The following is a 12,648-nucleotide window of genomic DNA, read 5'->3' as shown; positions in this document are numbered from 1 at the left end:
AGCAGCAGGCAGCCTGAAGGGTGCAGAGGGAAAAGAAAGTGAGGCAAACACAGACAACAACTTCGAATCCAGACATCCTTCTCAGAGAAATCCTCATTTTTCCGACTCTTTTTCTGTGTCTGCATTTTTTATATTCTTTTTTACAAGCAGGCTTGTTCTGTTTTTTGGGAAAGTAGAACGTTGACTTGGGAGCAGAAATGTCTTCGCTTTTCCTCAGTGCTGTGAGCTGTGTGTGCGTCTTTTATCTTGGTAAGTGAATTCTTTGGTCTGATCAGATCAACCTCACATTCCTGATGCAAAGGACTTTTTTGGTGTTGTTTTTGAGGAACACGTCCACTTTAGACTAAACAAGGTCAAACAGTTATGTGCAATCGTTTTTACCACAATCTTTGCTGCTCTTTGAACTTATTTGCTTTACAATAATAATACTCTGAATGTATCTTGGTAGGTCTGCTGCCTGTTAAAGGCATACATTGTCTGTATATTGAAATTAATGCATACATTTAACTTGAATCAATATGTTAACTTCTGGTCAGTTTTTTTTTTTTTTTGTAAAGAAATCCATCCTTTAACTTTAATGTGTTAATAACTCTTGATTAGAATTTGATATAAATGTATGTAAATGTTTTGCATTCAAGTTGTACTAGATAACAGTTTTAGCATAATTTGTTAGTAGGTTAAATCAGAGGTTCCCGACTGTTTTCAGGTCACAGACCCGTTTAATCTCAGAAAATATTTTCATGGACCGGCCGGTACGATGCAGAAGTTATTTTTCTTTTAGTTTCCAGTTTCCCTTAAATTCTGGAGGTAAACTTTATCTGCAAGCTCTTTCAAACGTCTGCAGCTTGTTTAAACTGTATTTGTACACTAGATTTTAAGCAGAAACTATGAAATTATGATATACAGCAGACTTTCCCAGAACCCACACCTGTCAAAGTGTAAATTACAAAAGCGGATGCCAACTTCAGCCTAAGGTGCGATGAATAATTACAGAAAAACAAGAAAAGTGATCACTAAAACGGATATTTTCTCAATATACTAAGGTGAGTCCACTGTTGGAGCAACTTTATTAGCAGCCTAACATAACATAACATAATGCTACGTTCACATCTAGCATGTGGAGATTGTCAGTAACACGCTCAAAGTGTTGAATGCGTGTTAAATGCGCGTTTAGCATACGGCGTTTACTGTCGCTACTAATACCAGCGCATGTCCACCACCTATAGTTGGAAGAGGCTTCATGTGAAATGTCAAAGCAGTGAAATCTGGTGGATCTGTCTCTGGGTTTCTTTTCTTTCTCAGCTCTATTCTGATGTATGAAAGACTTGGTGTCACACACTTTATTAGTTTCTCCTCCAAGGTTGGCACTTCTGCGAATTAAAAAGGACGGCATCCATCTGTCGCCATCAAAAAAGACTTTTATTTACTGGTACTAATCCTTGTGGTAAGTGGAATCTCTGATCACATCCATGAGCTGCAGGAAAACCTTCTTTTTCAGGTGCCTCTGCTGAGGCGTGCACACCTGCTGTTCTGGCGAAACGCGGTTCCATTTTCGTGTCTGAGGGACACACGTTGAGTTTGTCCTGCGTTGTCCAACACTGTGAAGTCACCTGGGCAGGCAAATGGAAGTGGGAGAAGTCCATGGACTCGAACAGCAGCATTGTTACAGAAAACCAGAGACACCGTTTGATGGTGAAAACGCCTACAGCGAGTGAGATCCAACTTCTTCTAGAAGTCCGAAGAGTCAAAGCGGCAGACATGGGGGCCTATCGGTGCAGTGTGGAGTGGGGTGATGGCAGCACCGAACTCGGACATTGGACATATGTGAACATCACACGAGGTAAACAGTGTAACACTGAGAAAAAGGGATTATATCCATCCAGAATATTCAGTATTAGTTTTTGTCCTCCCTTTCAGTGGTTCCCACTCAGAGAAAGGTCTTGCACAGGTATTATGTTTTGGCTGGCGCTTCCCTTTGTTTGCCAGTCATTTTGGGGTTGGCTCGATGTCTGAGTTCAAAGGTCAAACCTCAGCCTCAACACAGGATGCCGGTCATTTATGCCGCAGTGACCAAAAATCGACCCCACGAGGCTCCGCAGCCTCCGGCTCGACATTCTCTTCCACAGGAATGCAGTTCTCCAGCTTTCCAAGGTATCCAGTTGAATTTTCAGTCAGTGTCACTTTGAATGTGAGTTCAAAAAATGTGCTATCAACTTTTCACCTTCATTTTTTATCTTTCAGCCCCTAAATCCGAGCAAAAGACTGAGGTGGGTTTTAATCATACTCGTGTCATATTTTGTTAAGTGCTAATTGTTGGCCTCAGGGGATTCAAACCAGCTTTTTGAGTAATTTTGTCTTTTTTCTTAAATCCTGACATTACAGCTGGTGTATGCAGACATCTATCAGGATGCAAAAGGATCACAGCGAGGTGTGAGAGGTCCCACTGAGTCCACTGTGTACTCGTCCCTCAGGTCCTACTGACTGCAGCCCACCTCAAATGGAGATGACGAACTGTCCATGAACGTTTTTTACTTTTATTTTTTAAATTCTGGACTTGGAGGCATTTTTTTTTGAAAAACTGTTATAAACACAAAAAAAGCCCTCATTCAGCATTAGATATTGAAACGCGTACAACAAAAGAAAATGACACAAAATACAACATTTTATTTTAGAATAAATTTTTAGTGGCACATTACATAACCAAATATACATATATATGTTTAGACATCTCTTAAATTAATATATTCCTTGTATTTATTCGACTTAGTTTGCGTACTCTGCAGAGACATTTGTACATGACATCAATGCAAAAGAAGTTCATCTCCAATAAATTAAGCATCAACAAAGAAATTGCTGCAGACAACTTTTGGCAATTCCTGCAAAAAACAAACAAAACAAAGGAAAAAAAGCATCAAATCTTCCAGCTCATCACTGTTTTTCATCATATGATGATCTTTGTCCATTAATGTTTCCATTTTCATACAAAGTAAAGAAAAAACAGTTTTGTCTCAGATAGAATTCTATGAACAACTTACAGTATTTTGAACTTTAGTTATGAAGCTTTTTGTAAGTTTACAAAGATTACAAACATGTACCGGGTGTTTGTGTTTCTGTTGGTCACGTTAGGAAAAATCTCTGTAAATCCTTATTATTGTGTTTTTTTAACATTTTTCTGTGCTGCTTTGAGAAGCTTGATTTCTTTTTTTAACCTGTTCAAATAGCTTTTTAAGAGAATTTAAAAGGGAATGGGAAGTGGTGTATAGTTGGGAGTGCTTAGTGTGTTTCTGCAGCAGGCAGCACTCAAATCCCACCCAGTTTAAACAATTAAGGGGGCAACTTTGACAAAGGTGAAGCGAGAAGAAAAAAAAAGGGGGCCAAAATCTTTTTTTTTTTTTTTTTATATCCATAAAGACAAAATAAATAAAAAATAATCAAGCAATATTTGAGCAAAATGAAGATCTGTATATTCCCACTGCATAAGTTTTGCATCAGTCAAATAAATAAGGAAAAGTCAAGAGTACCAAAGGAAGTGAAAATTGAACTGTCAAATGCAGAACAGGAACAGAATAGAAGTAATTATGAAAAAAAAGTTGCGTTTGAACCACAGACCTTTGGCCGCTATCTCTTCAAAAATACATACTTCTTCAAATGGAAAATTTTATCTTCTGGAGGTGAGACAGCACTTTTGCTAAAAACATAGGTCCACTTTGAAAATGGCAAAAACAAGAGAAAACATCTGGCTCTGTACTGATTACAAAAATTCACATTCAAAGTAGTTCTTCAAAAAAAAAGACAGAAAAGAAAAGGACCCCCCCCCCCTCCCACACACACTGACTAAACACACTGATACATCCAGCTAGCAAGCTTCAATGAAGGTACAAGCAGGTGAAATCTTCTCAGCAGCGGCTGTGGGTGTCAGTTGGCCACCCACCACGGTGCTGTAACCAGATCCATCAGAGGGTCATCCTCTCGCGCCGTGAGGGATGCTGGGAAAGACCCGCCGCACACAACACAAGAGAAGAAGGGCTGAAGACAGATTGTAAGGCGCAGCTTTGGCTGGAACGAGCGAAAATGTGACGGCGGTGTCTCCCACTGTGTTCAGAGGGAGCAGGGTTTCATTTCACTAAGTGCAGCTTTAAGGTTACTTCAACAGACGGACACTGCGGGTGTGTTTGAGTCGCAAGGCAATGCAGCAGCTAACCACAGAGGGAAAGTGGGAAATGCAAAGAACAGGTTTAGTTTCCACACATTGAGATGGACCTACGAAGTGTTGCAACCATTGACCGTACAAGAGAACTGGACTGAGCAACCCCTCCCCCCTTTACATGCAAAACAGGAAGTAACAGCCAAAATCCCATAGACTTCTATAGAGAATTAAACAGCTATCTGTCAGAAAAACCGTCCTGCCTCTGCCGCCTGTTTTTAACGTGTTCCTGCCAGTCCTATTGTTTTTTATGATATTATTCCTGCAGTTCAAGTTATTCCAGTTTTAAACGGACCAATCAGATGCCTCAATAAAGGCATGTGGTGCCCGCTGGCCCCAACGTTCGAAACTTTGCTCAGAGGCGGTAATGGTTAGTTTGGCACCTCGGGGCGAAACACTGCAACACTCCCCTACACAAACACACACACACACACACACTCCCCTAGACAGACACACACACAAAGTCTCAAAGCCTACATATACACATATACGAGAACAAAATATATTATTTTTGTTACCCTATTAACTATATGAGTTCAATTTAAATAGTTTAATTCACAATAAAGACTTAGTATATGTCAGTTCACAGCACGCATCTGGACGGCATGGATGAACTCCAATAAGCTAATTAACAAGACTAGCCTAATTTGATGCCAACCTCTATTTGCCGTGTCGCAAATGGTCCTTAAACTTTTAATGCCAAAGGCATTTGATGCCCAGCGACTGTTCATTTCGGACACTGCCGGCCTACCTTTATCATTGGAGCATTTTTCTTCCCTTTCTCTTTTTTTCTTTTTAAACCAAAGTAGGTCAGTGTTAATTTTATGAATGAAAACTATTTGTCAATTTATTTTGAAGCAGCAGTTTGTGTTTTTTGCGGTCTGGAAATATAAGCGGTGAGTCTAAGTACCGCCATTTACTGCAAATGTATCAAATGTGTTAACACAGTCAGGAGGCTATAAATCAGTTGGGGGAAGCTCTCTGTAGTAGAGAAAACGTACGTTTGTTTTGAACACAGTAGAAGGATGTGTTTAAAGGGCTTGGACAGTCGTAAAGGAGGCAAAACTGTTGCAAAATGCTACTGGAAGCTAATCTTTTTTTCTTTTTTTTAATGAAGTACACGTTTCAAACAACAAATGTGCAAAATGTACAAGTTACGAGAGCTTATCTAATTTAAAATGACTTCACTCTTGCAATGTTGGCGACAAGAGGAAGTGATGTAAGGTTTGCCCATAAAGGGTATCGATCAGGCAGCGACAATTTTGTTAGAGCCAGAAGTAAAGCCTTTTCTATGGGTGACGTCACACTCAAGTCAGTCCAGTTCTACCAATACAGTCAATGGTTGCAACCTTTGAGGCTTTCGGAGGTCAACTGGATGTGAAGTTTTGTGGTGCGTGCCCCTATCCAAAACCTACCATTCTGGGACTAAATGTGAAAGGGAATTGAAACTCAACATTCGACAATACAAAGACTAACAGTTCGGCCATCAAGGTTTTTATGTCTTTATGCTCAAAGATGTTTCTGTCAAGGCTGAGGCGGAGCCTGGCTCAGCCTGTGCTCACGGTCCTACCACCATGCCAACGCCTTCTGTGGTGAGAACAGTTAACTTCTGTAATGCAGCAAAGTATTGAGTCATTCCAGCAGCTCACAGTTTGCTGAGAAAGTCAGCTGTGTCTCGTCATCTTACTCTCACAGTATTAGGGGCAGGTCTCTGTTGGAGTTACAAGCCAGATTCATTCTAGAAGGAAGTGGTTGAACTGTGATTATCATGATTCACTTCCGCTCCTCCAGTTCCACTTTTAATTGTGCAAGTCCGGGATTTTTGTTTCTTTCCTTTCCAGGAAGTTACTCAGTCTGAAAGAGAGAAGAAAACAGAGAGAGAGACTCAATCAATGCAATCGCATTCTATTAGAACAGGGGTGCTTGTCACGTCAGAAGGATGTGATGGCAGGTCTTTTTTGAGGGTTCTTGTGGCATTTTTCTGATGAAGAAAATGAAGCCCCAAATTGCATCTCTGAGTATCTTTTTTGTCAAAATTGTTGTGAATCAGGAGCAGACTAAAAGATTCAGTTTGAAAAAGATGGTATTTGTGACATGAATACACTGGGCGGGGCACAAGCTCCCTGCTCCGCTCCATTCTGATCATCCACTTGCAGACAAATAGATCCACGAACGTCTTTGTTGTCCTTGTCTGAGCTGAAATTTGGATCTAAAAAGTACGACTGGATAGACATTGCTCACCATTTTTGTTGCACCGCTAATGTTAGCTTGGAATTGTTAGGGGGCTGTAAGGTAGTGGGAGAGCAGCAATGGGGAGGGGGTTGCTTTGCACCAATAGCCCCGCCCACAACTAAAAATCACAATGAAAAGACTTTTAAAATAGATAAAAAGAGGATTGAGTGGGACTATCAGGAATAATAAATACAGTCTGAGAGGATCAAATGTGAGACTAAAGACCAAACGTCACTTCACCATAAAGGGGGGGGGGGGGGCAGATATGAAATGACTGCAGGGAAGACGAAAAAAACGTTCAGTCAATCAAAAAAATTCAAAGCAAATAGAAAGGGTTGTAAAAATAAATAAAAGTGAGACAATCAGATTCTTTATGCTTTTTTCACAATTGTTTGATGTCAGTGTGTGTTACTTTTTCTGCTTTAATGTAAAAATATTTTCTGTATAAATTTAAGTTTGGATTGAAAAAAGGGGCTCCATAAATTGTTCATCTTCATCCAAAGCCCTTTTTTTTAAGCTTTAAACATTTTCATTCATCGTCCTTCTGTTCATGACATTTATTTTGTGTTTTATCAGTTTGAAATAAATACATGGAATAATAAAAGTAAAGACAGCAGGTGGACAGACAGACACAGCTAAGGTTCTCTCTGCCCCGGTTTTTTTTTAACATTTATTTAGGATCTGCTGCATTTTAGGACAAACAGCTGATGTACAACAGCCATTTTGTTTTAAACTCACAGTTGCAGATGAGTGGCTCATTTTGTCGAAGCGGAATTTCAAGTGGGACCTGGGTGAAGTTTTACTTTTCCCATCTGTGAAGAGATATTATGAACAAAACAAATGAAGAAGTTTTGCCGTTGATCAAAAAGATTCGGTTTGTTGCAAACACTCACACAAACTGGTGGTTGGTTACCTGTTGGACTGCGGCACATGATGACAGGTGTGCTGCATCCCTGGCTGTCCACACTCAGAGTGGGGCTGAAGGCTGAAGAGGAAGCTGTGAAACTGTGCTGGGCGGCCTGGAGAGCCAACAGAAAGGTCAGAATCCTTTACTAAGGCAGTAAATTCATGTTTGCTACTGTTATTTTGTAACTGGACTCTAAATTGTCCCAATGTGAATGTGTGGGATTCTATGTGTCTCTGTGGTCTGACAGTAGCTGGGATAGGCTCCAGCAGCGCCGTGACCCTGAAAGGTAATAAGCAGGTTTAAAAAAAAGAAGCTGCTTTTCAACTTCCTGTCGACAAATGATTATTGAAAATGAATAAAAAAGGAATTTAGTTTTGTAACTTATATTCAATAAATTGAAAACTATGGATGGATGGAATCAAACAATTCATGTTGAAAGACCTGCTCATCCTACAGTGTTCAATTATGGAGTGATTATATAAATCAAATCAGAGTTTTGAAGAGCTTCTTGACACGATCCTTCTTAAAATCTTTCTATAGCAAAAGTAACATGTTTGTTTCAGTAAGAAAGGTGTTTAAAAGCAGCAGAATTGATGATTAGCTGCTGCAAGCAAACTTTTAGGATCCTCCAGATCATTCCCATTTTCAGACATTCAGGATGTTTGACCAGGTTTCAAGGTGCTCATTTGGAAGCTTTTCTAAAAATCAGGACAGTTGAGATTTTTTGTCTCATTTAGAGCTAAGCTCTAGAAATAAGGAAATTATGATTAAAATGAGTCAAAAACATTTTGCTTCAAGATTCTTGACAACAAAAAAATTGTTTTAAGACTAAAAAAACAAAACAAATTGTTTTTGGTTCAATTGTAAGTAAATGTTACATTTTGGAAACGATTTAGATTTTTGTTTGGTTTTAGGGTCAACTTGTTCTGAGATTGTATTCTGATTTTGTTCCCATTTAGTTGTAAAATGAATCACTTCCACACATTTCACTACTTTTCTTTTGTCTGTAATCAAAATGAACAGCAGTTAGGTACATAAAAACTCAAAAATACAAATCCTAGGCTTAGAACAGAAAATCCTACAACCTGGTGGTAGAACATTCAGTTAGAAGTCCCAGTAATTCTAACATTTTTCCCTTTTTAAATGCTTGTGTGGAACTCCTTGTTAAGTAAAAGGACTTGCTGCACAAACAACTGATTCTACTTCTTTCTTGTGTTTTTTCCCCTTAAAATTAGTTTTTTTCCCCTATTTTAAGGCTATTTTTTACTATAAAGATTTTTTTTCTAACTTTCAAACTATCAAGAAACTTCCAGACAAGGTGCTTCAATGTCCATTCAGCAGATGAAGCATTTAAGTTTCCTCCTATCAGTTTGGGACTAAAATCAAAATCTTTTTTTAATCATCTTCCATCACAAAAAGCTTCTTACTTCGATAACATTGCATAACTTAAGTGATATTTGTGATCTCAGAAAATTGGACAGTTTTATATCTCAAAACTTTTTTAGACAAATTTATTTTGAAATTTCTTATTTTAAGATGATTATAGACTAGAAATAGGGGACTGTTGTAATGCTTAAAATAGGATATATTTGGTGACAGTGTATAAATATGTGGAAGTGTATTGTATTTATTTAAAAAAAGGTGGGTTTTTTGTAAATTTTCATGCCCATTTCAAGAGAATGTTCCCAAAGGCCAGAGCTCTAGATCTAAATACAGTATTTATTGCTCATTTTAAGATTAAGTTTAGTCTTTTAAGGGCAGGACATCAACATTCACTTTAAGAAATATTACCAAAGCAATTAAGAGTAGTTTTATTGGCAGATTTTTTCCCTACATAAAGGCAAAACAAGTCTTACTTTATGTTATTAGCTTGTTTAGAGGACATTTTTCCCATGTGTATTTCTTCATTTTATTTCCAAAAGCTTTGGACAAATTAATTTTTAACTACATTGTTTGGTTTTTCCGTTTTTTTTCCATCAACCATATATGATTAGGTTTGTAAAACTCTTTTTTTTTATGTGCCACTTCCACTACTTACAGACTCCAGCTCCTCCAGAGCTTCTGTTTCTCCTGTGGTGCTGCTGAAGCTGCTGGTGCTCGAGGAGGAGCGGGAGATGTTTGGTCTGCAGCTGCTGGTGGATTCCCTCACCTTCATGAAAGGCCTGTTTATTTCAAAGATAAAAGGCATGGAGAAAAAGTTGTTGTTTTTTTAAATCGGCTTTTCTTAAAAGCGTCTGCGGAGCAACGGCTGCCTCACTTTTCTCTGTTGGGACAGATTTCGGGGGAGCTCGGATTGGATGACGTCTCTGACCTGACTTCCTGCGAGGCCGGGTAGAACTCTGCAGGTTTTTGGTCGCTGCAGATGAAAGGCACAGACGCATCAATCCTAGCTCAGAATCAACTGGGATGGCAGCAGGTGTGGATCACCTACATGCGCGAGTGCCTGTCTGCAGGGCTTTCTGTGCTGGAGTGGAGACGAGGGAAGAGGCCTGAGCGCCGCTTCACAGGACTCTTGAGTGGTGACTTGGCAGACATAGTAGGAGGCTGAAGTTTGCACATTTCAGAATAAACCATTAATATATCAGAGCTTGAAAGATGCAGAAAAAAAGATCACGTCAACCAGAATTAAAATTGGACAAAAATTGTTGTGTGGATATTTATGTTGCTCCCAATCTGATGAAAATCCTGCTTTTGGTGTTTTTAACATGTTTTGGGGGCATTTCCTGATGACGGAGATGATGAGTATTTTTTTATTCAAATTGTTGCGATGCAAAAAAGGCTGTTGGAAAAACAGCTCCCTGCTCTGCTCCATTCTGATGCATCACTCGCAGACAAACAGATCCATAAACATCTCCATTTTCCTCGTCTGAGCTGGAATCTGGATCCAAACTGTACGGCTGGATATCTCCAACACTGCTCACCATTTTTGTTACGATTGGAAAGGGCTGTAAGCTAGCAGGAGAGCTGTCTGTTATGGGTGACAGGAAGTGGGGCAGGGTTGCCTCAGACAATTCAGAGGTCAATTTTTAATGAACTCCTGTTCACTGAAGCTACGTCCTAGAAAAACAACACAGGCTTTTGGCTAAAAGCGGCATCATCATGTTTAAAAGACCACGCTTTTACAACAGATGATTGGAGGCGGACTTTAATAGAGTTCAGTGTAAATGAAACACTTTCAGAAAGTTTTGGAATCATTGTACTCACAGTGAATGTGCTCTTGGTGCATTCACTGGTGCTTTGAGGTAGCCCTCCACCACTCAGGCTGGCTGGAACTCCGCCTCCTACCCCGGGGCTCCGGTGGCGCTGAGACCCCACCATGGTCTCCATGGAGTGGCTCCTGACGCGCATGGCTCTCTGCCGGGTGAGCGTAGGAAGAGCATGAAAAACATGTGGGGTGGGACACGCATTAGGATGTGTTAGCGTATATACTTTTTCTTCTATTGTCTTTTTAAGGACTCAAAAAAGAATGCTGGCCCAATCTGTGAAAATCACTACCATAGGACACCACTGGAGGGCGCAGTTCTCACAGAAAGGGAAAATGGGTAGTGGCTGAATGTCACATCTTTCCTTTACAGTAATAGAGAGAAATGAAAACCGGAAACGGCTATTAAGACAATGAGAATAGCGCCCCCTGGGACTGAGTGCAGAAAGTGAAAAGCAGCTGTCCATAAAACCTGCAACAAGCAAAATGACCAAATCAGTGCATCATTTCATCATCTCCAGACACTAAAAGTATAAATGTTACTGTTTGTTCACTTTAACTTGAATTTTGGAAATCCAGTAAGTGATTATAAAGAATATTAAGAGATCTAAACAAAGAAGGGATGGAGGATTGCTATTTTTTATCATAAGCTCCTTGGCATGTAGATCTTATCTTCAAGTAAGCAGCAGAAAGGTTTAGCACTTTGTGATTCTGACAGACCTGTGACATTTGTCTGAGTCCGTCTGTTTGTGACAGAGATCACATAAATGTCAGAGAGCTGCCAAAATATTGCCAGGTGAACTTCCGTGTGAGTTTTTTTTTTAAATTTTGTTCACCTTAAAGGATTCAAGCAGGCCGCCGTGCCCGCCGTTCTCCAGCTTGTCCTCCTCCCCCACCTGGCCCAAACCCATCATGGCCTGACTCTGCCTGTGCAGCTCGTCGTGAAGGTTGTCTAGCAGCGCCGCCCGCGTGCGGCCCTGCAAGCCGTTCACACGTTTAGAAACGGCTCGATTGATGGTACTGATGAGTGAGTAACAAGACCCGATGTGGGGGTCTCGCTGAAAAGTGCATCACCTCCAGTTTGGCAAATTTGTCCGATTTGTAGCAGGCGTTCTCAGCATTGATCAGCTTTGTCAGCAGGAAGTCTCTGAACTCAGGACCCTGAAGGGGGGTGGAGGCAGAGACACAGAAGACAGGACAGTCAGCAAGAGTGACCTTTAACTGCATCACAGAGATGAGCCGTGCACCACATTGTGACTGGGGATGAATTACAACACAACTAATTAAAAATAACACTGCTTTCCCCTCCGTTTCTGTCTATTTTAAAATGCAATTAAGGCTTTTAGTTCAGTTCATTTATTTGGTTTGCAAAGTTTTTGGAAAAAAAACGAATGTCTTGTTTTGTAATCATTTGATTTTCCAAAAAAAGTGTATTTTTATTTGACTTGGATCATTTCCTACATTTAAAATGAAACAAAAAAAATTGTAGGCAAAATATTTAAAATTTACTGCTAGAGCCACCTCAGACTTTCAGCTTGGATAAAGTTATTTTCTGATTAATTTCCAACATGAATATTTCCATTTCTATATTTATGAGCATTCTCTGAATAAGGCTCTGTTTAATGGCAGACGACAGGCGAATGTGTCATATTCTTTTTCAGCTGGAAAACTGTCGTTTTATTGCATCGTATTTTCAGGCTTCTCAGTTTTCTAATGACACTCACACCCCAGCAAGCGGAGCAATGAGCCTTCTAAATGCGTTATTGATGTTCAAATCTGCTTGGGAAGTTTGGATTAAAGCTCCCAAAAGCTCACTTTCTGCACAGTTTTGGTTCTGCAAACTCTATTAAGGGACAAAACGAGTCATAAAAACGTCATCAAAGTATTTTCCAGCAATCTAAAAGCTGCACAGTCGTGGTGGAAACGTCGTTTACATGTAATATAACATTAAAGTCAAGAGGAAAAGCTTTATTAGAGGGAGGAAGCCAAATGATTGTCCTTGTGGGTGTGGGGCAGATTTTGGTAGCACTGATGGTTAAAAGACAAAAATATGGACAAACATTCTGACGATCCCTAAAGTCCCACTCAGATCATCATTGATCT

At 39.8% G+C, this 12,648-nt stretch overlaps 2 protein-coding genes across 15 annotated transcripts in view; one reads left to right on the top strand and one right to left on the bottom strand.

Moving 5' to 3' along the window:
• LOC101174447 (uncharacterized) lies at positions 1-2,850 on the top strand. Its single transcript, XM_004075917.5, has 5 exons — positions 1-249; positions 1,499-1,840; positions 1,918-2,151; positions 2,242-2,267; positions 2,383-2,850. The coding sequence occupies exons 1-5, from the start codon at positions 198-200 to the stop codon at positions 2,479-2,481; spliced, it is 753 nt and encodes a 250-aa protein (XP_004075965.1). The 5' UTR covers positions 1-197; the 3' UTR covers positions 2,482-2,850.
• Positions 2,640-12,648, bottom strand: part of rap1gap2a (RAP1 GTPase activating protein 2a) — a 123,681-nt gene continuing 113,672 nt past the window's right edge. For all 14 annotated transcript variants that reach the window (XM_023961596.2, XM_023961597.2, XM_078929528.1 and 11 more), the window contains 9 exons: positions 11,620-11,706; positions 11,382-11,522; positions 10,548-10,697; positions 9,775-9,887; positions 9,601-9,699; positions 9,382-9,505; positions 7,350-7,455; positions 7,175-7,248; positions 2,640-6,058 (listed from right to left, as the gene is read on the bottom strand). In XM_023961596.2, the coding sequence (XP_023817364.1) occupies positions 6,050-6,058; positions 7,175-7,248; positions 7,350-7,455; positions 9,382-9,505; positions 9,601-9,699; positions 9,775-9,887; positions 10,548-10,697; positions 11,382-11,522; positions 11,620-11,706 (903 nt within the window). In that variant the 3' untranslated portion in view covers positions 2,640-6,049. The remainder of the gene's footprint in view (positions 6,059-7,174; positions 7,249-7,349; positions 7,456-9,381; positions 9,506-9,600; positions 9,700-9,774; positions 9,888-10,547; positions 10,698-11,381; positions 11,523-11,619; positions 11,707-12,648) is intronic.

This window comes from Oryzias latipes, chromosome 13 (genome assembly GCF_053564925.1).
Source record: "Oryzias latipes strain Hd-rR chromosome 13, Olatipes_Hd-rR_3.1".
NCBI lineage: Eukaryota > Metazoa > Chordata > Actinopteri > Beloniformes > Adrianichthyidae > Oryzias > Oryzias latipes.
This window is presented reverse-complemented; position numbering and strand designations above follow the sequence as displayed.

Excerpts from the sequence above, each read along its gene's own strand:
- LOC101174447 (XM_004075917.5), top strand. The coding sequence starts at position 198 with ATGTCTTCGCTTTTCCTCAGTGCTGTGAGCTGTGTGTGCGTCTTTTAT. Across the intron at positions 1,841-1,917 it reads ATATGTGAACATCACACGAG|TGGTTCCCACTCAGAGAAAG; the intron begins GTAAACAGTGTA and ends CCTCCCTTTCAG. Across the intron at positions 2,152-2,241 it reads CAGTTCTCCAGCTTTCCAAG|CCCCTAAATCCGAGCAAAAG; the intron begins GTATCCAGTTGA and ends TTTATCTTTCAG.